Below are 27,970 nucleotides of genomic sequence, written 5' to 3' on the forward strand. Positions count from 1 at the left end.
GATGGATTGTTAGGAAATGTGGCGATGACACTTGTGAGGAATGTTACTCTCCAAATAGTGTTGTTTCTCGTGGAACTAGGGACAAAGAGAGCTCTGAACAGTTCTCTAATTCTCATGTATACGGCCAGTTGTAGTAGGTCAAGACGCTCTTCTGAATTGCCGTGATGCTTCCTCTACCAAGGAGTTGGTAGAGTTACAGGATACTGATAGTCATATTGGACCTCGGTTAGAAAGATTGTTAGAAAGATGCTGGAATCGACAACAAAGACTTTAATGTCTGAAATTGTTGATTTTAGCTCAGAGTCTAAAAGTTTGTGGGAACAATGAGATTTGTTGTTTATCCAGGCGAGACAGAACCTACGAATCAATAAGGCAAAGATTGTATTGGCCAGGAATGTCCAAGAGCGTAAAATGATCGTGTCAGTCTTTTGATTTGTGTGCCAGATGAAGTCACCTTTGCAAAAGTTCAAAGTTAAGGCTCCCATAGAGTGCATTGCAATAGACATAGTAGCGCTGTTGCCAATTACCAGAAATGGTAATGCCTTTCTTACTGATGGCATATAGGACAGGGACTCACAAAAGCACCAATTGCTTACCTAATCTCTTGATGTTAGGGAGGGAGATTCAAAGTACTTTGGACGTAGTGGTGGGCACCCCACCAGGTTCTGAATCTATTTTGTGTATGAGTATTTCAATTGATAGAACAATAAATGCAAAGAAACTTCGATTTTGCCATCAGCATTTAGAGGTAGCGGTTTAATCACAAAAAAGGAAATTATTATACAAAATTCAGGATAAGTGGTTTCGAGGTTGGGAACTGGGTGTGGCGATGGTACCCACCAAGAGCAGGGAAGAAACTAGCTCTTGGTTGGACAGGTCCATTTCTGGTTGTCCTCCCGAGTTTATAGGATTCAGAAAACTGAGGGGTCAAGGATTATCAGTGTTCATGTGGACAACTCAAACCTTATGAGGGTGATCAATCTCTGGGAGGTTTGTTGAATGCTGTAGACCTTTCCGTTTCGCCAGAAGTTGGTGATGAGGAAGTATTATGGTCTGGGGAGGGAAACTGAACAGATGGGAAAATTCCATTAGATTTTCCATAAAGTAGATATGGACGAACAGTTCTTCCAAGGCAAAGATATTCTCCTTAAGCTGTGTTTTGTAGTTTTGGCAAGGGGATTAGGCAAAGAAAAACCCCAGCCAGGACTGAACTGTAAAAACTTGTGTTGTTTTTAATGCAAAGCACTACATTTTAATATTAAGTTGTTATAATGTATTGTCAGGTGCTAAAACGTAAACACATTTTGTACAAGAACTGTACCAGTTCTTTATATTTAATTTTGGAAGAACTGTACCTATTCTTTTGGTTTTTTTAGCTACAGCAATGGAGTTACTGGTAGACGAAGAGGAGCCATGGCCACCGCTGGGCATGTGATCCAAGGTGGCGGGGTGTGACAGCATTTGGTACAAGACCCAGTGGCAGCTGGGAGGAGGAAGATGAGATGAAATGTTGTGGTTAAATAATTGACTTTTGTTTGGTGCCAAATAAAGGCACATTTTGTTGATAATTTGTGATGATGTTTGATGATTTTGGCAGTGTGTTGCCCCGTTTACAGAGACATTCCTGGACTTTTTTATGTGCTTCATGATTCTGATGAATTTTTATGAATTTGTTGTCTTAAATATGATAAACTCATGCTTTGTTGACCATATACAGTTGGGTTTTTCATGTTAAAGCACCACCTGCATTGCAGTGTTGTGATAAAGTTAAAGTAACTTTAATCTTCAGAGGGGAGATATATGGTAAAACGTATTTTACGGCTGGTATATAATTGTTCTTGTAGTTCATTACCGTTAGTAACTACTTTGGATCACATTTTATCCAAGGTCTGTCTGTCAGTTATGGTTAGTTGCCATGTTTTAATTGTCCATCCCAGAGTCGTTTACTTGGAGTGCTCTGATTGAGGAAAAATCAGGATTGTTGACCAATCACCGATAGCCTCACTTCTGTGATCCAGGTATTTGCTGGCAGTCGGGTAGATAAGCGCTGTAGCGTGTATCAGTCGTTAGTCTGAATAACCAGCAGCTGGTTGAGGTGAGAACCCTTTCACACAAATACGTTCTGAATAAGAACGTCACGTTCTGTGAAAGGACGGACTCCCATTCCCTTATCATGTTTTCCTGTATAAAATATTATTTCAGGGTAATGGTTAAATAAGGCTAGATTCACTTTCCTAGCACTTTCGGTGAGTTTATACATCCTGTAGTTTTCTAGAAATATCAGACGTTAGGAAAGAGTAGTAACTTAGGATCAACTCTATAGAACAGTGGTAGTACAAGTCATTAAGTTACTGTAAATAACGTTTACTGCAGAACCAAAGTCAGTTTGTATCAGTCTCTTGTGGTAGCACTTGTGTGACGTTTGCTGCAGTTTCCTATAGTATTTGAAGCGATTTGAGTTTTCTACAGATGCAAGTTCAGTTGTATTAGTCTTTGTGCCATAGATTGTTGCCATATGTTTGTGTTACCGCAGAACCCTGTTGTTGTCAGAATCATGAAAGCTTAATTATGATCATAGTGATTTATACACTGTAATGTATTGATCTCTGAAGACTTATAGTGAATAAGGTTCATTGCAGAGTGAATAAGTGAACTATTGTCAGGGTGAATGCAACTGTATGAGACATGAATTAAGTTGTTTTTTTTAATTCTTTGTTATCATAATAAATATAGGTTTTTTGTTCATCCGACTTCATGAAGCGAAAGAACCTGGGGTAATGGAGGAAGTTAAGTCGTTACTGTCCCCATAACATCCCCTAAAGGAGTGAGTGAGTTAAAATTTAAAGTCACTTTGGCAATATTTCAGACATATTATGACTAAAAGCCCACTAACATACCATTCAGCAGTTTGAGGTGTTTACCAAACTGAGACAAAGGGACTAACACAACCAGACCGGTCTGCCACAGATTTGTCCCTTAATGTTAAGCACCAGTCAGGATAACAACGGGGAAACAACGGGGATAACAACGGGGATAACAACGGGGATAACAACGGGGATAACAACGGGGATAACAACGAGGATAACAACGAGGATAACAACGGGGATAACAACGGGGATAACAACGGGGATAACAACGGGGATAACGAGGATAACAACGGGGATAACAACGGGGATAACAACGAGGATAACAACGAGGATAACGAGGATAACAACGGGGATAACAACGGGGATAACAACGAGGATAATCGTTTGATGTTTTTGGGCACTACGTTGCCAGGGATCGAAACTCTTTTCCCGTAAGGGTGAATATTTCGTGCGTCAAACACATCAACGCCCAAAATGGCTGATAGTGTTCACATATCGTTGTGATTGGTTATCGGTAGCCATTGGTTTGTGTATCATGCTGGCTTTTGATCTATTCATAAGCATGTTTCTATCGTTGTGTATATCCAAAGAGACAATTAGATATTTCAACATTTGATTTATTTCCCTGTAATTCAGAAACATAAGTTAAAAGAAAAGAGCATGAAAATAGTCGTTGGCCCTCCAAGATAGTTATAGCTTCAAAGGATATATAACCTGATACCTTGCGGTTTTTCCTCACAAATTAACTAACAAGTGTCAGTATAAACACCAAAGCATTTTCAGAATTGTGGTTCCCTCTCTTAACGAAATCTCCCGAGTCAGTATTGACTGCGCAACCATATTTTGGATCCCTCTTCGCAATATTGTTCTTCGTAATCTGTCAGACAGGACCTGTAAGACATAACACAAAGGGTGCCTTTATTCCATAAAACAGACATATCTACCAATGCAAAACATAATGAAGTCAGATAATTAAGTCTATCAGCCAACCTTTTGTACACCTATTAGGCTCATTGGCTTCTATCATTTACTCACTTAATCCACTGTAACAACACCATATCTGCTTTTGTATATTTTAGTCTCTTTCATCTTCTAATCCTCTTATAATCCCCTATTTATTGTATATACATGCTTAAAATCACTCTGGCTTCATGTACATTACTGGGGGCGGTGGGGTAGTCTAGTGGTTAAAGCGTTGGCTCGTCACGCCGAAGACCCGGGTTCGAATCCCCACATGGGTACAATGAGTGAAGCCCATTTCTGGTGTCCCCCGCCGTGATGTTGCTGGAATATTGCTAAAAGCGGCGTAAAACCAAACTCAGTCAGTCAGTCAGTCAGTCAGTCATGTACATTACTAGTATATATATCCTGTATATCTGTTATTTAGCATTCACCTGACGAAGGGGCAAGAAATAGCCAAGAAATGTTGTGTATACAATAAAGGAGAAGTTGACATCCATAACATTTTGTCTTATATTAAAGTCAATTCTAAATTCCTAGGATTTGACGTAATGCACCAATGATTTTACATGAGGGTCCATGCAGGTAGCAAAGGCACTGTAAGTCCCCATGGTTCCTACCTTCAGTTGTTGGCAATATATAGGCTGCGTATATATTGTGTTGTCCTCCAAATTGTTTTAGATTTCATTACTGGTTCAACTTTTCTATCTGTGATAATCTACTGTCCTTCGGCGACAGATTTTTGTAATCTAATTCCATTCATTGTCAAATTATAACCTTTTAAGTCACGACATGGCTGAAGTATTACCGATGTGACTATACATGTCAACTCACTCACTCACTTTTACGTGAGGACAAAGACATGGCATCTCTGGAGAATTACAAGCCATTGACCAAACCTTAGTTGAAGGGGAAATAGAACTTTTTGAAAATATTTTCTTCTTAAAATAGCATTTGTTACATGCATCCTTCATCTGTGCGATAGATTCAGAGTGGAAATAGAGTCTCCATAACACTCTCTGACGGTTTTCCTTTCCGTTGAGCAGCGTTCACCTCTGGTGTCATTTCAACCTTTAAGGCGCAATCATAGATGCCTCTGCGACTGTTATGGAGTTGTTCATCAGGGTTACAACTTTCGAGGCCTTGACAACCCATTCACTGAGCTTTCTGGTATGTATTGATCAAAAGGAGTTTGACGCGGTTCCCACTTTTCATGCCAAGTGTTAACGTGTTTGTGTAGAGGAGATTTGTCCTCATGTTTTTCAAAACAAATGTCTGTGTAAAAAACAACCGTTTTGTATTTCCTAACATGCATGTTGCCGAATGTGTTCCTGCTTCAAACAAACTTCGTGAATAACATTGTATTCATAAGCTTTACCTATTAAGGGAGAAGGCAATCAGCACAGAACGTTGAGCAGACCCGGGTTCGTTCCTGGACGGGCTCATCCATACAGATGTCGATGAGACAATTCCTTCTCCTTGTGTCGTTGACAAACAAGTCACAGTTCCGGTTTGCATGACACCCCGTGCTCACCCACGATGTCCAGTCCGATAAGTCTGAAACGGCCATCAATTATTTTGGTAAGTCGCTTCATACGACAAGCATGAGTTGCTGAAGACCAATTCTAACCAGGAACGTCACGTGTCGAGCTCATATTTCGGGAAGTAACTACTATAAAGACCTACTTACAAAGGCATACAAACATAATCGTTGTATATTATTTATAGGCCGCTGTGGTATAGCCCGAAACTTTATACACTTCAAAAAATCATTTGTTTTGATTTCTGGATAAATATGTCATTAGGACTGCCCCCCTCTGTCTTACTAAACGGATATACATGCTTTTCTGAAACTTTTCTTTTTTACTTACAAGGAAGAGGGGGCGGGATGGATAGCCTAATGGTTAAAGCGTTTGCTCGTCACGCCGAAGACCCGGGTTTGATTCTCAACATGGGTACAATACGAGAAACCGTGATATTGCTGAAATATTGCTAAAGGCGGCGTAAAACTAAACTCACTTCAAGAAAGGGTATCGCTACACTTAATTAGGAATTCACATCGGAAGCTCAACGAACTTTCAACAGTAAAGACTTTTTACACAATGCCATTTTGAATGTGGTCAAAAGTAACATGTTATACTTGAGATTACATTTTCTTAGTAAAGTAGATTCTAGTACCTTTTTGGGTTGACTCTGAGGGTGTGGGTTCGAATCCCGCATGCGAATCAACCCCAAAAGTACTAGAATCTGTACTTTACTAAGAAAGTGTAATCCCAAATATAACATATGTTATGTTTTGTTATTGTTTAACGCCATCACTTGCTTAATAATGGTGTGAGCACCTACACCGAAACGTCGCACTCATTGCAATAAAGAAGTTGTCTATTCATAGAACTTGGTTTTCCTTCAATATTAGACGTACATGACGGCTATTCGAATATATCCCAGACTTTGTTAGCCAAACCAGTGATTGATGTTGTGTTACGCAGTGAACCATATGGTCTATTTCCAGTGCCTAATCCTTCAAGTTCCTTTGAAGATCAAGCATGCGCCTGCAAGAGGTATATATATTGAGATGCGATTGTACGAGTATGCTTAGATACACTGTAAACGACAGTTATCACATAGCCCGTGAAGATACAGGTTAGAAATGGTCTTCAGCCACCCATGCGTGTGTGTCATAGACCTAACGGAATCTAGTGTTTGTCAATTCGTTCAAACTTCGAGATATTTGGACAAGTTGGGTTTTTTCACACTTACCGCCCTTGAACCACATACTTTTACTTAGTACATTGTGTCAGAAATGGGGACAGGTCTTTTCAAAAACTACTTTTGTTTGTTGGCTACCTTTATTGACTCTTATCACGACTGAATTAGAAAAATGGTGCCCGAAACTATTTGTTTACATAGTTACGACCCTTGATCCATGTTATTTTATTGGTTCATAGTGTCTGCAATGGGAATAAGTTATAATAAACTGCAGAAATTACGTGAATGAACGTTCGCACGTCTGAGTTTGAAAAGTGGTAGTACAACTCATTTTTCCAGAGATGGGGGCTTTTGTGTGAATTAATTTCACATTGATGATATTTACTGTAAGACATAAGGCGCTTTAGAGGCTACAAAGGACATTCATTTTCGTGGTTAACATTAAACAAATCAACATGAACAAAATCTGATTTAATGCGCCCCTTCACGGGGATGATGATACAGTCTTCTCCTAGGTTTCTCCTAATTTATACAGATTGTAACTCTTTATTATGATATTCAACCATTGGATAATCTGGTGAATGGATTTAATTATTTCTATACGTTTAGTTGATCTTTAGATCTTGATGGATTTAAAACTTTGGAAAATATAATTGATAAATTTCAATCATATGTTTGAATTATATCTGTCTTTGTGACGGATGTGATGGAAAAGATAATTACCTGTGATGTATTCTAATCTCATACCCAATTTGGCATAGACAAAATCTGATGAAAGACGGACCAAAACATTGGTACCACGGAAGATGCCTGGATTGGACCGACACAAATTATGACAAAAGACACCTGAAGAAGAAAATATGCATCATGTTTAGTGTTCGGGTTGTCGCTTCTTTTCACAATAATTTGAACAACGGAGTTTGCATAAAAACATTACATTATGTGCTCTCATTCCAACTGTAATGACTCAGACGCTTTCAAGTAAGTGAGGTGAGGTGAAATTGGGTTTAACGTCGTGCTTGAGAATATTTCGCTCATATGACGACGTGCATGCGTGTGTATGTGTATGTGCGGCTGCTTGTACTAGCCCAGACTGAAGCTGGTTTTATAGTGCTAGCCCACTGAGATACCATGCCGCAGTGAAGCATGAATACCCCACTCAGAAACATTATACTGACTCCGAACTGACCCGTCCTTGTTGTACCCATACCCTCTCCGGGCGGACGCTCTAACCACTACACCACGGAGGCAGTCCTTTCAAGTGAGTGAGTGAGTTAAAATTTATTTGACTAAATCAATTTATAGTTTTAGAATAATTAAAAGTAAATTATAAACACCTGTCAACAAAGGACAGTAAAACAAGTAGATTATCAGGGTTATAACTAAAACGGCACCACAGCAGAACGGCACCAAATTTGTGTGGCGAAAACGTCACCATATTGGCGAAAACGGCTACTGATTTCTGGGCTAAAACGGCACCATATATAAAACAAAGTATGACGTTGACTCATGTTTTATTTCATTTCATTATAACATTAGCAAGATTATATCAACATATGAGTCATTCCCAAAATCCGTGCATATTTATGTCAGATGTTTGTATCCGACAAACTTAAGTCAAAATCAAACCAAAAACATTATGGTAACTAACTTATCACAATATTTTTCTACACTTTACAGTAACAAAATTAGGGAAAATATATTTTCATATTTACTTTCAACCACCCAGTTTTACTCAATGTTAATGTGTCACAACTCCAGTGGCTGATGTCACAGATGTGGCATTTGAATTTTTTGTCTTTTTCATAAGCAATAAATATACAATTTCAAAACTCGATGTTATATTGTAAAACTAGATATTTTAATATATATGTACATGAAATAAATATTATCTTTGGATTTTTTCTTTTCAAAATGATTTGACAACAAAAGAAAAATACTGTGACAAAATAACAGATAAATGATTGAATAATAAATATGTTCGGTATAGTGTTGGATATGCCTAGCAACGAAATGAGCAGCCGCAGAAAATCAAATATATAAAACTTGCCTTACATTGAATATATACGTACTGATAATTACTGTAAGCGGTTACTTTTAGAAATGAACTGTTGTAATGAGTTCAGAATATCACTAAAATAGTTGAGTTATTCAATGCGCCGTTACCGTATAAAGTAGTTTTCACATCGTATCCTTGAATATAAAAATACATCCTTGTTCTTAAATTTTGATATTTCCGACATAATAGTAGATGTATTTACTATCTGCAATCGGATTATCTAGTTTTCCCTATACGATTTTAGTTGGTGCCGTTTTCGCCATAAGATTTGTAGCCGTTTTCGCCAAGTCGAGGTTCGCCAAGTCACAGATATAGATAAAAAAAACAGTAATGAAATCTAAAACAGTTTAACTATAAAAACAGGCTGTAGATCGCGAACAACTGAAGGTAGATCACCATACTAAGGACCATGGGGACTTATAGTGCCGTTGCTACCTGCTTGGACCTTAGCTAGAGTTATACCATCCCTTCAGCCGCTGGCGATTGTGGGAAAATGCAGACATAATTTAAAAGCACAAAAATATTACGTTTAATAATCTGGTAAGTTTAAATGTCCCTTGATGGTTTGGGGACTTACGTACCCTTTCAGGAGGACAATAATTTAACAGTACTTTAATCCCCTTCGAGGATACAGCCACTAACAATCTAAGTTGCTATTTTAAAATACCAATAATAAAATATATGTCTATTTACAAACCTTTTATCAAACTTTATCCAATAATTCTATTTCCTTTAAAAAATCAATAATTAAATGATAATTAACATTAAAAAGGTCCTTCACTGTTTTGGCAGTGAAATATTTATCCCTTGTGATGGAAAAATCAATACAGTCAAGCAGGACATGCTTGACCGTGATTCTCTCACCACAAGGGATACAAAACGGAGGATCCTCAGCTTTTAACAGGTATTCATGAGTGAGTGAGTTAAACTTTATCGTCACATCGGCAATATTTCAGCCATATTGTGACGAGAACAATTAATTGTTATACATAGTAATAAATGGTAAATTGTAAAAACCTGTTAACGAATGACAGTAAAATAACTAGATTATCACAGAATTTAAAACTAGTAATTAAATCTAAAACAGTTTAACTATAGATGACAGTACAATATAAAAACAGGCTATAGATTGCCAACAACTGAAGGTAGATCACCATACTAGGAACCATGGGGACTTACAGTACATTTGCTTCCTGCATGGACCCTAGCTGGATTTACACCATCACTATTTACACCATTAGCTATTGTAAAGTTTAGACAATGTAGCGATTAAATGTAAACGACACATACACTGCGATTAAACGATGTAGTAAGTTTAAATTCACCTTGAACGTTTTGGGTCTTACGTACCCTCGCAGGAGGACAATAATTTGAGGATACAGCCCTGAACAATCCCAGTTTATGATTTAAACTACTAATTATAAAATGTATATCTATTTACAAAACATATCAAAATTTAGGCAATAATTTATTTCTTTTAAAAACCCATAATTAAATGAAAATTAAAAGTAGTAAAAAGATCCTTAACAGTTTTTACATTAAGAATCAATACAGCCAAGCAGGACATGCTTGATCGTGATTCTCTCATCACAAGGGATACAAAACGGAGGAGCCTCACCTTTTAATAGGTATTCATGAGTATATCTAGTATGGCCAATACGACATCGTCGCATTGTAATACCAGAAATGCCAACGTGGTTGGGTAACCAACAGAGGGCGATGTCGTATTGGCCAGTAGCAAGATCATTATACAATTCAATAATTTCAATTAAAAGTAGATGTTGGCAAGAGATATTTTTATAGCCTGAAGACACGAAAGGGAGTCTGAAAAGATTATGTTGTTTAAATTTAGGGTGTTATTTAATATATTTTAAGGCTTTTAATATGGCGTTAGCTTCTGCTGTGAAAGCTGTTATCAGGCAGTCGAGAAGATATTGTTCTGGATCCAATGACAGTGGCACAACCTGCTGCGCCACCATCCTTGGACTCATCTGTAAATAAGGATTTATATTTATTATATTTATTTCTTAATTGACTAAATTCTTGTTTATACTGCAATTCATTAGTTTCTGATTTTTCTAAATGTGGTTAATGATAGGTTGGTTTAATTCTGAGCCCAAGAGGTGGAACAAGGGAAGATTTCTTTGTGTATAAATCCTCATAGAGGGGATTGAAGACACAGTTAAATGCAGGGTTAGATTCGTTATAATATACTTTGGTAATATATTGTAAAGATAATTTTATATGACGTTGTGTAAGAGATGGCTCATCTTAAAAATGAGGACTGTGGGTAGCCTAGTGGTTAAAGTGTTGGATCGTCAAACCTAAGGCCCAGGTCCAATTCCTCACATGGTTACAATGAGTCCCATTTCTGGTGTCCCCCACCGTTACACTGTTGAAAAGGCGGCATAAAACCATACTCTCCAAATTAGATACGATTCACCTCGACCTGAACATATACTCATGGAAACGAATAAGGGAACACCTGAAAGTACAAAAGCTCCTTTATTCTTTTCCAGGTTTCTTTACAAGCTTTGTATTACACTGTGGGTGAAATTCTGGAAAAGAATAAAGGAACAATTTTACTTTCAGGTGTTCCCTTATTCGTTTCCATGAGTATGTGAGCACAATTCCAAAGGAAATTGCACATTGCGATAACGATAGATTTCTCTATTTTCGGGTGGAAAATTAGAAGCCCCGACGCTGATTACAAAGATAACCTGACACGACATAGACGTGGCCTCACACCATCCCATGGAGAGGTATCGCTTCCATTATGGTAATATCCTCCATTTTACTTTCACCTCTTTTATACACTCCTTCTTATGTCCAGACCCGTGAAGGTCCGGGTTAGAATGAACCTTCAGTAACCCATGCTTATCGTAAGAGGCGACTAACGGGATCAGGTGGTCTGGCTCGCTGACTTGGTTGACACATGTCATCGGTTCCCAGTTGCGCAGATCGATGCCCACGGTGTTGATCACTGGAATGACTGGTCCAGACTAGCTGGAATATTGCTGAATGCGGCGTAAAACTAAACTCACACACACACACGCGCGCGCGCGCGCACGCACGCACGCACGCACACACACACACACACACACACACACGCACTCTTACCAGCTCTGTCAATATCACACAGCATGATATAACATTGCTTAGGGTACCTTTCATTAGGTAAATTCAAAAGTTTAAACCAATATCTAATTACTCTCAATAAAGAGTCAACATAAACATAATTTCTCCCACATTCTGCTGAAACAGCAACATTTGTTCTCTTATAACTGACATCTAAAACATTTTAATAATAATAATGTCCATTTGTATGGCGCCATATCCACACACTAGTGTATGCTCATGGCGCCTCGTATGTACAGCTAAAAACTGCAGCAGTTGCACAAGTCACTCGTTGTATTTCCTGAACAGATGGGTCTTCAATGAAGATTTGAATGAGTCAAGGGAGGTTGCTGTTTTGAGGAGCAGCAAAGCTGAATGTTCTGTGACCATATAGTTCTTGAGATGGACAGGGGGTGTTGTTAGGAGGAACTGCTGGTGTGACCTGAACTGTCGTGGTGGTGTGTACTATGAGATGAGTTCAGAGAGGTACTGAGGCGCTAGGTCATGTAGACATTGGAACACAATGGTCAGGGTCTTGAATTCGATTTTGGCTTGGATGGGCAACCAGTGAGGAGACTTTAGGACAGGGGTTATGTGAGATCTTTTAGGTGTTAGGGATACGATACAGGCTGCTACATTTTGGATTTCTTTTAGTTTTGTCAGGTGTGCAGAGCCGATTCCAAACAGAATGCTGTTTGAATAATCCAGTCTAGATAGAACGAGAGATCTGAGGAGATTATGGGCTGCATCTGTTGTTAAATTCTGACGAAAGTTACTGAGAGCTCTCAGGTGGAAGAAGCAGATTCTTGAGAGATGGTTTATCTGAGCATCAAGTAATAAGTCCTGGTCTGTGAAAACTCCAAGACCTTTCACGGATGGAGCGGGCTAATCCAGCTATTTTGATTTTCTCAGTCGTGATTTTGTTCAAACGATGTTTATTGGCGACAAAGCTTCTGTCTTATCATCGTTCATTTTGAGCATCATAGATGACATCCAGGATTTGATGGACTTTGTGCAGATAGCTGTCTTCTCCAGAGAATGTTGAATCTGATTCAGAGCAAAAGAATGTACCAGCTGGCAAACGAATGAGGAGGAGTGTCATCCTTGTCAGATATGTCGGTCAAGGGTGTCATGTAAAGGAGGAAGAGAATGGGCCCCAAAAACAGATCCCTGCGGAACTCCACATGTAATGTGGATGAAGACTGCTTTATCAAGACTTTATGAATGCGTCCTGTCAGATATGATGAAAATCATCCCAACGCCAAACCGGTGATGCCCATTTGGTGTTCAAGAAGTCGGATGATGATGCTGTGATCAATCGTGTCTAATGCTGCATTCAAGTCAAGCAATACAAGTGATGCGACATTGCCACTGTCTACCGAGCATCTGAGATCATTGAGCACCCTCAGGAGAACTGTCTCTGTGCTGTGTCTGGGCTGGTAGGCGGATTGGAACTTGTCAAATAGTCGATTCTGAGTTAGGTGTGATAGTCGATTCTGAGTTAAGTCTGATGTTCGCTGTTTTTACAATCAACTTGGAAACGAAGTTTAGGTTGGAGACAGTTCAGAATTTTTTCAGTACGTTAGGATCAAGATTATCCTTCTTAAGTGATGGTCTGGGAACTGCTTCGTTGAAACCTCTGGAAATATGCCACACTGTAAACTGACATTGACAATCTGGGTGATGATGGATAGCAAGACATCCATGTTTTCCAGAACAAGTTTGAGAGGCAGGTTGGTCAAGAGAGCATGTAGTCTTTTTGCCGATTTGATGATTATTTCAACCTCTGATTCTGAGAATGGTTCATGGATTTTCTGACTTCTTCGTTGTACCAGTGACTTCTTGGTCTTAAATTGACTTTTTTTTCTATGCTAGGTGCATGTTTGTCTAGACCGATTTAAGGCCAGCTATGAAATGTTCACTCAGAATGTTGACATTAGAGGAATCAATGACAACTGCGTTATGTAAATTGGTTTTGAATTTGTCCATGTCCATGCCTTTGATATTTCGACAGGGTATTGTCTTGGTCTGATTTGGAGGACGTTCCATATTTACTTCTACTCTTATGAAGTAGTGGTTGTATCAGCAATTTCAATTGTTTTATTTCATGCAGACTGAGCATTCCAAAGAGCCATTTTAAGAAATTTGATTGAGTTGATCGATAGATTGCGATAAAGTTGACTGTTTCGAATAGAAACCTGTTGTAAAAAAAAGTGTTCTTACTAAGGCGTCTATGTTTGCCACCTCTGCAGCCTCAGTAGTATAGGGAATGATGGTTCTGTGCCGCATGGGTACACCATACCCAGAAGACTCCAAATAACCAATTCGGCTCCCACAGCCACTAAAGAAAATTAGAGTTTCACACAGTTTAGTCCAGAAGACAAAAAGTGTCCTGACGCAAGTGCACTCCAATTAGAGATATGCGGGTGTATGGACATAGAAAAAAATAATGCCAGGAACCAAGCTATCGCGTGAAGCCTACGCCAAGACCCGATTTGGTCGTTTGTCCCTTTGAGAAGCGAAGAGGAAGTACCACATATCGCAAGCCAGATATACACGAATCCGAGGTAGTATAAACACTGAGGCACAAACAAAGACAACTTCTGACATGGCAGAAGTTTTTGAGACCCTGCTAGAGTTTCCCCATGTCTTGCTTTCCAACAGAGAGAAACAAATCCTGGAGCGATCGGGATACACCTTCTACGAGCGATACCAGATCCTTCGACAGTTTCTCGAAATCTATTTGCTGTGCTTTCACCAATTCGTAGAAGATGGCAAAATAGTTGATTTTGTCTACATCTACCTGCCCAACGAATTTCGGCCTGCAGCGTGCAAACTCTGAATCGTTCTCGCCGAACTCCAGAATATGAATTACTAATACTTCATTGTAAAGCATGCCACTTTTCAGTACTCTACAAAGTTTCCTTCTGTAGAAAAGCTGCAGTTTTGTGAGGGCATAACACAACACGGCTGCTGCTGACAAGCGCTAACCACACGTTTCTATTTACAAAACCTTATATGAAATTGCTCAATGACATCCCATTTATGGAATCCCCAGAGGCGTATAAAATTATAGGTGTTATCGGTACATCAAATATTTAAATGTTGAAACCTGTGTCAAATTTGAAAAGCTGGACAAACACGACAGCATTGTCGTTCCTGTTTGGAGGTGATACTTATCCGATTGAATGTATAGATATTCAAACCAGGACTGACATTATAATCACATTTGCAACGTATGTGGATTCCATCAGACAACCTCTGTTGCTTTGTTATGATTGATATGTTTCATTTATAACCCACTTTACATGTACATATGTATATTGTTTTCTTTATTGTCCATGAAATGAATGACAATGTATATCTTCGGAATAACAACTGGAGGAAATAAAGATCTCTCCCTCTCTCTCTCGCTCTCTCACCCTCTCTCTCTCTCTCTCTCTCTCTCTCTCTCTCTCTCTCTCTCTCTCTCTCTCTCTTGCTCTCTCTCTCTCTCTCTCTCTCTCTCTCTCTCTCTCTCTCTCTCTCTCTCTCTCCTTAAAATACCTTATATGTAATTGCTCAATGATTCCCCACTTATGGAATCCCCTATATTGGGTATACTTTCCGTCATACTTTCGTCTCTGAGTATTGACTATTGTACTAATTCTATGTTTTACTTTTATTCCGTTGAATGTTTTCTCTCCATCTTACTTCCATCTATTTATGTACCTACCATTTTACTTCCAATTTTGAGTTTACTCAACATCTTACTTCAATCTCTGGAGATACACTCCATCTTACTTTTCATAGGAACAGTTTAGCTGTTAATAAGGTCCCTGAACGTCGTGATATTGCTTAATTCGGCTAAAACCATACTCATCTACCCCCTCCCGTTTCATTATTATAGACACTAAAACCCTTGTCAAACTCAAGGAATGCATTTTGGAGGGAATTATATAAGACAATTCTCGTCTGACTTTGAAGCTTAATACATAGTAAAGTACGATAAACATATACCTACCATCACATATTGTTATGGTGTCATAATCACATTCCATCACGTGGAACGTCACTTCCACCTTTACTTCACTGGCGCCAGGGACGTTGCTCTGGATCGTCACTTGGCACTCTTCATTGTCAAAATAGGGACCGTTACCGAAGTTAGGCGTCACAATTTCCCGGACAGTGGTGTCAGCTTGTAGCAGAGGCATCAAAGTACAGACTACAACAGATATGATACACATAGTGATGCAACAAGTAATACGTTTTCAACTGAATCTGTTTTTATTACCTTGACATAGTGAATGGTATTCAAAACGTCTGCACATACTGCCCTAGGGCAAGGTCATGATACTGCTACAGATTCTGATAATGTTCATTATAAGTTACATAAACACTTACCTGATTCCTGTTAAGAAACTTTATTAAATAGTGAGTGAGTGACTTAATATTTAGCGTCACATCGGCAATATTTCAGCCATATCGTGACGACAACAATTTGATTGGTATCAATATTAAAATCAATAAATTTAGAACGTAAAAGTGGTTATTTTTAAGACCTAGGTTCTTCTTAATTCGAAACATCAGCGCCTGAGAAATGTGTCTCCATCATCAACTAAAATAGATTCTATTGACTAATTCACTCCCAGGAATATTATAATATTGATAGGCGATATAGATAGGGATGGTGTAAATCCAACTGGAGTCTATGCAGGAAGCAAGATATTGTAGATATTGTAGCAAATATATCCAGGATCCACAATCAAGTATTCAGTCCAGACATACACGAATTCTTCTAGGCATGCTTCTGATGAGTCCACCAATGTCATCTTGACTCATCTTGCTCCTCTCATTACAGAGAGTTCATTAAGAGTTGTGTGTGGATTCTGACGGTGCTGTAAACGTGTGTGCTCATTAGGGGGAAAGGCTGAAAGTTTCTCTGGTATATTCCAAATAATAATCTCAGGAGTGAGTTAGTTAGTTTGACTTTTACGCCGCACTCAGCAACATTCCAGCTATAAGGCAGCGGTCTGTAAATAATAGAGTCTGGACCAGACAATCCAGTGATCAACAGCATGAGCATCGATCTGCGCAATTGGGAACCGATGACATGTGTCAACCAAGCCAGCGAGCGTGACCACCCGATCCCGTAAGTCGCCTCTTACGACAAGCATATTATATTGTTACGGTGTTTTTAATACATTTTAGGGCTGTTAATATGGCGTTTGCTTCGGCTGTGAAAATGGAGCTGTTATTTGGTAATCGAGAAGATGGTAATATTTTAGCTGAGTGAGTGAGTTGATATTTCTCGTCGCATCTGCAATATTTCAGCCATGTCGTGATGAGAACAATTTATTATTATATCAAAGATCAATAAAATTAGAAATCAGAAACATGTTGATGATTAACAATAACACTACTTGTGTTTCACAGATAGAGATATAAAACAAGCATGTAACATAAAATGAATATTATAATGCAAGACAATACAAGATAAAACCGGGTTATAGATCACCAGCAACTGAAGGTAGATAACCATACTAGAGTTAGTGGCGACTTACAGTACACAGACTCCAGTTGGATTTACACCATCCCTTCAGATGTTAGCGACTTTGACGATTTTAGCCATGAGTTAAATGAACACATGTTCTACGATTGAAAACATATTACGAATAAATAGACTTTTAACGGCGTGGCCTTACGTACCGTCTCAGGGGGACAATCATTTTACATTATTTCAACCCCCTTTGGGGGTACAGCCACAAACAATCTCAGTTATCAATATATTCGATCAAACATTAAATCATTTATTAAACACAAAACATATTGTTCAAAATTGATTAAACGAAATAGCATATCATTAAACGAGAATTTATGCTAAAAGGATCCTCCAAGGGTGAAACTTTGAAATAGTAATCCCTCGTGTTTGAATCACAAGATTGAGGATCATCACCTTTAGTGAGTGAGTGAGTTTAGTTTTACGCCGCACTCAGCAATATTCCAGCTATATGGCAGCGGTCTGTAAATAATCGAGTCTGGACCAGACAATCCAGTGATCAACAGAATGAGCATCGATATACGCAATTGGGAACCGATGCCATGTGTCAACCAAGTCAGCGAGCCTGACCACCCGATCCCGTTAGTCGCCTCTTACGACAAGCATAGTCGCCTTTTGTGGCAAGCATGGGTTGCTGAAGACCTATTCTACCCCGGATTCATCACCTTTAAATAAGTACTCATTAGTATATCTTGTATAGCGTATGAGACATCGCCAAAGGGGGGACAAAGATTTTAACCCCCGTTGAGGATACAGCTAATAACAATCGCAGTTGCTAATATATGCCACCATTTATAATAAAATAACATTGTTCACAATGTACATAATAATTCTGTTTCTTTTAAAAAACCCCAATTATTAAAAGATAATTTACATTATAAAAAAGATCCTTAATTGTTTTGACACTGAAATATTAATCATTTGTGATGGAAAAATCAATACAGTCAATCTGGATATGTTTGACTGTGCTTCTTTCATCACAATGATGCAAAATGTAGGATCTTCGCCTTTTAACAAATATTCATGAGTATATATAGTATGGCCAATGCGCATAATGACCTCTTCAAATCTGGACTGACAGCCCAAGTTAGTGTAATCGATAGTTGGCTTTATTTGATGTAATTTATTGATACCTACTTGAGTGTCCCACTTCTTTTGCATCAGATCACGGATATAGGATCTAATGGTACCTTTGCAGCCAGAGTATGGAATAAGAAGTGGTGAGGAGAAGAATGAAGGCGGGTATATATATATATATATATATATATATATATATATATATATATATATATATATATTTTCTAGCTGAATGACAGCATCAGATTATTCTTATTTCTAGTGAGGGAATAAGAGACGATTTTTCCTTTGTACAAATCATCATAACGAGGATTATAAACACAATCGTAAGCAGGGTTGGACTCATTAGAATATAGCTTTGTGATATGTTGTATACATAATTTGACACGGTGGTGTATTAAAGATGACTATCGGCTTCGACATAGGGACTGTCAACAGGAGAGGTTCTGAAAAATCCAAGACAAAATCTTAGACCTTGGTGGTGGACAGAATCAAGTAGTTTGAGATTGAGTGAAGGAGGGTTGTGTGATCCCCTCCCCTCTTTGAATTGGAAACAACTTCTAACAAATCGAATGCCTTCAGGAAGTTGACTTTAAGGTAATTAATATGCGGCAAAAGCGTTAAATTGACTTGGCCAAGAACTTGGCCTTCTTTACAACTTTGATAGGGCTGCCATTTAGAAATAGTTCAGGGTTTTTATGCGGTTTGTCTTTACGGCAAAAATGTATATGATAAGTTCTCGAATTAGATAATTTAAAGCCATTTTCAAGACACATTTGTTTATTTTTGTTTAAACACAACTGCATTTGCCGTTCTATAGTATGCATAACGCGGCAGGAAATGTTACAACCATCAACAAAAAGAGATCTATTGATTAAATCATTAAAAACCTTTGATAAACTGTTGATCTTGATGCCAAGCAATATGATAACAAAAAACTTCCTTGATGGACGCCCTGATCCTGATTGTAATGATCAGACAGGGTGGGACCCACGCGAACTTGAAATTGTCTGTCATTAAAAAGTTTGATATAAACGGCCTCGTAATCCAACAACCATCACAACCAAATCATGTAAATCTCTTGAAGTACCATGTTTCCATATAGTGCTGTATGCTTTTTCTCAAACGAAAAAGATTGACACTGCATGTTGTTTATTAATCAATGCTTGGGCGAATATATTATTGTTCAGGGTAGCGCTATTGTTTTACGTGATGTAATTACGTATTTTAGGATTTCTTTTCATAAAGTAAGTTTAATTTAGGTATATTTCTCTCTTCTAGAGTATGTGTCAGGTCTATATTTGTATTTTGCACAGAGAATGTTTTTCGAGACAATTTTCATCCCTCTTAGTAATGTAAACTAGTCTATAAGTTTCAAGCCGCGCTAGTTTTTCAAGCAAATGTTTTTTCTTCATTCAGGGATTATTTTGTGTAATAACGTATTTTATTTTGCAATTTGGCCGTTCTTTGCAGAGTTAAGGGTTTTTAGAAACGGTCATGTCTTTGTATGTGGGATATATTACTAGCGCTTCACTCACTTGTGTAAGCATTAGGGCCCGTAAGAGTTTCTTCCCTTGAAGAGATAAACATTTCAAGGCAAGACTATTTTGCGATTGTATATTGATCTATAACAGACTTATGTCAATCTGTTTCCTGTTTCTTTGTTTATTGTTATTATGTCTGTATATCACTGAACTCCAACATTAAAGATGTTAGAAGAACTCCCAGCCACACCCAGCCTAGTTGTTCTTATCCAATTCAAACCAAATTTCTGAAGAGTGAACGAGTTCTGAGTAGTCCCAGAAGAGTGAATTTCAGAATAGATAGAGAGTAATTGGGTAATTGGGTTATGAACACAGAAGAGATAAGCCATGTCAGACCAGGAAGAAATTGAGGTAGAGGCAGAGATACATTTCCACGATGCATCTCATGAAGTTCCACAAGGTGATGACGATGATGAACAAAACAGGGAATCGCAGAGACAGAATCTGAAAAGACGCAGGAAGGTTTTGCATGGTAAGATAACGAGGGCAATCAACAGGCTCACAGATCAGATGACGAAGGAAACTTTAGTTTAGAGATTAGCAGAGAAAGACATGCAGGATCTCTGAGAGGACTTCAATAAAGCAGTATCAGTAATAAGTGAACTCTATCAACTTGAAACAAAGCCTTCTGATCACAGCAAACCTGATACCTGGGAAGCTGACCTGGTAAGAGGCATTCAGTTGATTGAAATCAAGATTGAAGATTATATTGCTGAAATGTCTGTCAAAGTCACAAGAAAATCAGCAAGTGTTAGAGAGAAAGCAGACATGAAAAAGCCTGCCAAACATTCTACAATTGAAAAAGATATTATACAGGAAAATGAGAACCAAGACCTGCCTTCATGTACAGAGTCCATTGAGACCATCGATAGCTGGATAGATCATCTGATAGAGTTACAAGAGACAGTCTTGCCAGCTCCAAGCGGCGACATGTCAATTCCTGATGCATGGTACCATTTAGAGGCCTGCAGAAATATTCCGTCAATGAAGCTGATGACCTTTGTTGAAACCCACTGAGCTAAGTTGAATTCATCGAAGGTTTCCGCATTCACATTCATAACAAGGCAAATCTTTCAGACGATTTGAGGATGGTTCAGCTTAAGATGCCATTAACAGGTGATACAGAGTTGGCTGTTAGAGGACTTGGATCAATCAGGCACGATGTATGCCACGGCGCTGAAGACTATCAAGGATCTCTACGGTCACAGGAGTGTCATCGCTAGGGCGCACATCAGCAAGCTTACGAAGGGAAACATCAGAATAACTGATCGCCATTCACTGAGAACCTTTTCCATGGACTTGCTGAACAGTCAAATAATTAGACGCCTACCAGATCCCCTAATTTCAAGTTGGAAATCCACGGTTGCTGACATGAGAGAAAGAGGTCAAGCTCCAGATCTTACAAGCGTCTGCGAGTTTGTAAGGCGGAAAGTCAGAGCAAAATTTGATCCAGATTTTGGGGACATTGACAGAGAAAAGCCCAGAGATCAGAGAAAAGAGTGCATGCTGCAAAGAGAAGAGATCTTCATTGCTACAATTGTCACATGAACCACACAATACAAGAGTGTCCTACATTCTTTGACTCGACAGTGAGTTAGAGGTTAGATCTTATTACAGGTTCTGCTTCTCCTGCTTAACCAAGGGTCATATTACCAGAGACTGTAGGCTGAAGAAACCTTGTGTACAACATGACTGTATGAGAACACATCACATGCTGATTCACATCAATCTGCAGAGGGCAAGTGGTGCTTCGGTTCTTGACCAAGAGAGTATTATGCCAGTTGTCAGAGTCAAGTTCAGAGCAGTTAACGGCAGTGTAAGAGAGGGATATGTCTTGATAGATGGAGGCGCGGGACATGTAAGGCTTGTCAGTGAGATATCTCATGAATCGTTCACTGTTTGTTTCACATTTGACACCAAGGGAATACGCAGGGCCCAGTTGATTTGGGTGATTTTTACGTATTGCCAAGGTGACGTTAAATTTTAACTCACTCACTACAGATGTACCCAAAGATGGTGGCACAGTTGCTTGTGTCACTGGATCCAGAATAATATCTTCATGAAAACCGTATAACAGCTCTAATTTTACACGAGAAGCAAACGCTATATTAACGTGCCTTAACTATATTAAAAAGCACCCAAAGTATCAACAATATATAATGCTTTCAGGTTCCCTCTCATGCCTTCAGGCTATAACAAATCTTGTAAAATCCTCTTTTAGTTGAAATTATTTAGTTATATAATGGCCTTGCAACTGGCCAATACGACATCGTCTTCTGTAGGTTACCCAGCCTTGTGGGAATCTGGTAACCCAGTGGTCGATCACCAAATCTGTGACACCACTTCTTATTCCATACTCTGATTACATAGCTAGCATTAGAACTTACATCCGTGATTTGATGCAGAAGAAGTGAGACAACCACGTAGGTATCAATAAATTACATGCAATAAAACCCTATATTGCTTACACCTACTTGGGTTGTCAGTCCAGATTTGAAGAGGTCATCATGCGACGATATCGTATTGGCCATACTAGATATACTCATGGATACCTGTTAAAAGGTGAGGATCCTCCATTTTGTATCCCTTTTGTATCCTCTTGCTTGACTGTATTGAATATTCCATCACAAGGGATAACTATTTCAAATCACGAACTGTGAAGGATCTTTTAATAATATAAGTTCTCATTTAGTTATAAAAGAAATAGATTTGTTGAATAATTTGTAAATAGATAAATATTATACGATTGGAAGTTTAAATTAGTAACTCAGATTCTTAGTGGCTGTATCCTCAAAGGGGGTTAAAGAACTGTAAAATTATTGTCCTCCTGAGAGGGTACGTAAGTCCCAAAACATTCAAAGGAAATTAAAACTCTCACTTTATTAATCGTAGAATATGTGTATTTTAATGTATGGCTAGATGTGTCTAAATTGCTAACAGCTGAAAGGATGATGTAAATCCAGCTAGGGCCCATGCCGGAAGCAAATGTACTGTAAGTCCCAATGGTCCCTAGTATGGTGATCTACCTTCAGTTGTTTGCAATCTATAGCCTGTATATATTGTCTTGTCATTTATAGTTATAATATTTTAAATTGAATTACTAGTTTTAAATGGATATCTGTGATACACTAGTATTTTTACTTTTCTTCATCAACAGGCTTTTAATTTCTAATTTTATTGATCTATAATAAACTCTGTCAAAAAAGAAACGCAACCCCTGTCCTCAGATATGAAAAATTCGTTTGAATGAAGTTATTGCTTCCAAACTAAATTTTATTCGAATGTATTGAAATGATACACGTAATTAATGAAGATTACCATCCAAACAACTGCATTTGTACGCATAAGTGTATTTTATTGCTTATTCCGTCACAACGCATGAAATGACCCTCATGGTGACTTCGCACAAAAAAACCACATGCAAATCATGAAAATGGCAGTTAATGTAGGGGTGTATAAAAGCCCATGTGCTTCCGTATTATATTCATTCATTTGTCGCCGAAAAGCTGTGTTAAAATGCCACGATTGAGTGCTGCCGACCGAAATATCGCCATTGGTCGTGTTCAAGCCGGAGAAAGTTTTGGAACTGTTGCACGGCACCTAAATGTTCACAAAACAACGATATCCCGACTTTGGAGCCGCTACAACAACTTCAATTTGACCAACGATCGCCCGAGAAGTGGAAGGCCAAGAATCACGACCCCCCTTCAAGATCGGTACATCCGGGTCCATCACCTGCGTAATCGGCATGCCCTACCAACCGTGACTGCCACACAAATACCAGGTTTGAGGAGAGTGTCAGCTCAAACGATTAGGAACCGTCTGAAAGAAGCGGGTTTACGTGCCTGTAGACCAGTTGTTGGACCTGTACTACGCCCCTACATCGACGCCGACGACTCAGGTGGTGCAACAACGTAAGGATACGGACTTTACAAAACTGGAGGCGAATCTGGTTTTCTGATGAATCACGTTTTCTTTTGCAACGTCACGACGGAAGACAGCGTCTGTATAGGAGACGTCATAAACGTTTAGCGCCCATCTGCGTCCGACAGGTGGACAGATTTGGCGGAGAAAGCGTCATGGTTTGGGGAACCATCTCATACAACCAGAAATCTGACTTGGTGATCGTTCCAGGAACCTGACAGCCCAACGTTACATCAACCACGTGTTAGAGCTTCACCTTCTCCCGATTATTGACCAACAGACACAGATTTTTCAACGGGACAACGCCCGGCCTCATACTGCACGTGCAACAATGAACTTTCTGCAGAATTCCAACGTCAATGTCTTGCCATGACCCTCTAAATCACCAGACCTCAACCCTATTGAACACCTGTGGGATACTCTGGATCGACGCGTACGTCAACGTCAGCCGCCGCCACAGACGCTGCAACAGCTCGCCGTTGCACTGCAGGAGGAGTGGAGAGCCATTCCCCCAGGAAAGAATCCGGCGTCTTATCCGTTCTTGTCCAAGGAGATGCCGTGCAGTGATTGCAGCGCGTGGTGCTCATACGAGATACTGAGACAGACGCCCCCCTGGTGACAAACTGGTGTCTGTGAGATGACTTTTGAAATGACAATTTTCAACATGCCCATCTGGGTTATTATTCTGCCAAATTTCAGACTTCTGTCTTAAATAATAAAAATGCCGTGTCGTCCTAAAACTTCAGATCAAAATCTCTAAAATACAGGGGTTGCGTTTCTTTTTTGACAGAGTTTATAATCATACATTGTTCTCGTTCATTGGAATTTTGCCGATGTGACGATAAATATTAACTCACTCACTCATTACTGCCCGTTGTAGACAGACTTTTACTATTATTCAAATTCTTCTTATTGCTATATGGCTGAAACATTGCCGATGTGACGTTTAATCTTACCTCACTCACTCACTCACCCCTAACCCGCATTAATATATTATATATATATAAATAATAATTAATTCTAACTCGTAAACGTCAAAGTGAGATTCTCCATCAAAATCTGTGTTCTTCCTTCAGTTGTTGGCAATCTATAGCCTGTTTTTATATTGTATTGTTCTCTTTGAAAATACCGTTTTATGACAACATGCTAGTTTTACTTTAATATCTGTTGTACACTGGTAATTTTACTGTTCTTCGTCAACAGGCTTTTACTTTCTAACTGTATTGCTCTGCAATACAATAATTAGTTGTTCTCGTCACGATAATAGCTGAAATATTGCCGATGTGACAATAAATATAAACTCACTCACTCAATCAATCAAGATCTTTATGTGAAATGTAGATTATCTATCGATCACGTTGTTTAACCAGTCTGACGATGCATTTATTTTATCTGTAATGAAGAATATGTTTCTTTCATTGTCTGACAGTCGTATACTTCATTGACAGTTTAAAACACAGTGTGGGCTCGCAAAGTAAGCATCGTAAAGGTAAATCTAACGGTGGTAAAGGTAGATGTGGTAGACACTTTAGACTTAGCTCTTTATCCTGTTTGTCTAACTACAATCAGTATTTGACAGCAAAATCGTCCTTGGTATGGTGATCCACCTTCAGTTGTTGGACTTTTATAGCCTGGTATTATATTGTTTTGTCTTCTATATTAAAACGTTTTAGTGAGTGAGTGAGTTTAGTTTTACGTCGCTTTTAGCAATATTCCAGCATTATCACGGCGGGGGACACCAGATATGGGCTTCACACATTGTACCCATGTGGGGAATCGAACCCGGGTCTTCGGCGTGACGAGCGAACGCTTTAACCACGAAGCTACCCCGCCGCCCCGTAAAACGTTTTAGATTGTCATACTAGTTTTAAATCTCTGTCTGTGATCGTCTAGTTATTTTACTGTCCTTTGTTGACAACTTTTAGCTTGAAATATAATGTTTAAAGTTATTGTAGAATTGTATAATTTGACCAAGTCACAATATGGTTAAAAAATACTGCCGACGTGACTTAAATTGACTCACTAACGCGAAAATCAAAACGAAAATGCAATGTTTCTGTGTCCTTTTACACGACTCGATTCATATGCGCACAGTCGACCCCTATATACAACTGAGATCCAAAGGTTCTCAAATACTATCCAAAGTGGCACCAACTTACTGTTCTCCTCGAAGGCCACTTCTTGATATTCCATGATAAATGTTGTACTTGGTAAGACGTCATATTCTATACCGACGTAGACAGATCCAGAAAAGACGTAGATGGGTGGGCCATAGCCGAACCGAATATTCATGGAGACTCCGACATAACGTCTGCGACTGACGGACGGATCTAAACAAGAACGAACAAAACTTACTATCCTACAAATGACTGTTTCAGCTTTGTCGACACATGATAACATTTGCATATTAATATAACTTAATGTTTAATCAGTTCATTATTCACTCGCATCGGTGTGTGTCATCATAGAAGTGACGGATTGAGGTTAGTTTTACGCCGCACTCAGCAATATTCCAGCTATATGGCGGCGGTCTGTAAATAATAGAGTCTGGACCAGACAATCCAGTGATCAACAGTATGAGCATCGATCTGCGCAATTGGGAACCGATGACATGTGTCAACCAAGCCAGCGAGCCTGACCACCCGATCCCGTTCGTCGCCTCTTACGACAAGCATGGGTTACTGAAGGCTCATTCTAACCCGAACCTTCACGGGAGTACCATCATAAAAGACATTGTTGATAATGAAGTTGACAAGAATATTAACACAATTTTACTTGACAAAAATGATTGAGTGGGGCATACATAATGCGTTCTTAACACGTGGCTGGGTTCACGCAGCCTAACTAAAAAGAAAACATTCAGGTCCATTTTAGTCGACAACTATCTATTTATTGATTGGGATATATTCTTGCCCCTGGATTCACATATGACCTTCTTCCATCTTTACACAATACTGACCAATAAAGGTTGAAATGTAATGGATTTTTACGTCACATTCAAGATAACTTCATTCATATAATGACGTTTATGCACGCGTCTGCTGTGCTAGTCCGGACTTTAGCTGGATCAAATGTGAGTCTAGTGAGATAAATGAGAGAAACATAGATACACCGTTCGAAGCCGACTATTCCCAATTTATCCATGTTGTGTCGAGCTTAATGCAGATACACAACAGTGTCATCTTTTAACGCCTTTTAGGATGACATAGCCAGGGAACCAAGCCATTGACCGTACGCTGTCCTGGCCCCGATTTCTCGAAACAAACTTAAGTTTTTACTCAAATTTCAAACTGAGTTTGACAATTTGAAACAGATGAATTTTTAACTCAACTGCATTTTTTTAACTAAACAAAGCCCAAACAACTTAAGTAATCTATCCACCAAACTCAAATTGTCTGCTAAGTTTGAGTTCAATATTGATTTCAGTTTATTCTGGGAAAAGCATTTTCCTGCGTTTTCTCAAATTTGAGTAAAAACTCAGACTTAAGTTTGTTTCGAGAAATCGGGGCCAGACTAACATCCGTGCAACTATACCAACCAGTTGTGCTGGTCTGATTATACCTTTTTAGTATAAACTCACCTATTCGGTATATTTCAATGGGATCCGGGTTGGGATTGATAACTGACGTAAAGTTCAGTTTCAAAGACGAGCCGACTGGTACCGTGATTTGGACTGTACACAATACACGAGTATATTCATTCGTCTCTATGCTCACAGAGGTGAGTATCTGGGGCGTTGGGGTAGCCATCAGCACAGATACATCATCGCAAACTAAAATTAAATGTCTGCTTGTAATAAAAGATAAATATATGAAAGTATTTTCAGTATTATATTTTAGTGCATTACTTGGCATGTATTCAGAATGTGAATTCTGTCTCCAACATCGAATACAGTCAACCTTAAACGTCAGGACTGCAAACATACACCAAGGATATTTAATTCTGATCGAGTTTGAATGTCACGCTAAAGTATTTAAAATTATCAATTGTGGTATAAAACATGAACACCTCTTAATAATACAAAATCTCAAGACTACCAATTCAAAATTTTCCAGTTGACCTGATTGGGAAGTAAGCCGGGACTGAAGGAGATATAAGGACTACTTACTGTCAACCTGTGCTCTTGCACCGGTCACTAGTACCAAGGCTGTAACACAAAGTTTCAGGACGATCC

The 27,970-nt window shown here is 38.8% G+C and overlaps 1 protein-coding gene across 1 annotated transcript; it reads right to left on the reverse strand.

Annotated features, from left to right (window-relative positions):
* Positions 1-3,500: 3,500 nt before the first annotated feature.
* Positions 3,501-27,970, reverse strand: LOC124256205. The gene is made up of 7 exons (XM_046690182.1): positions 27,905-27,970; positions 27,377-27,568; positions 25,956-26,126; positions 15,716-15,916; positions 7,260-7,382; positions 5,206-5,384; positions 3,501-3,758 (listed from the first exon to the last, which is right to left on the reverse strand). Exons 2-6 carry the CDS (start codon positions 27,543-27,545, stop codon positions 5,209-5,211), a joined length of 840 nt encoding a protein of 279 aa, XP_046546138.1. The 5' UTR covers positions 27,546-27,568; positions 27,905-27,970; the 3' UTR covers positions 3,501-3,758; positions 5,206-5,208.

Source organism: Haliotis rubra, unplaced genomic scaffold, assembly GCF_003918875.1.
Source record: "Haliotis rubra isolate DU_JTF1 unplaced genomic scaffold, ASM391887v1 Scf62, whole genome shotgun sequence".
Classification (NCBI taxonomy): Eukaryota; Metazoa; Mollusca; class Gastropoda; order Lepetellida; family Haliotidae; genus Haliotis; species Haliotis rubra.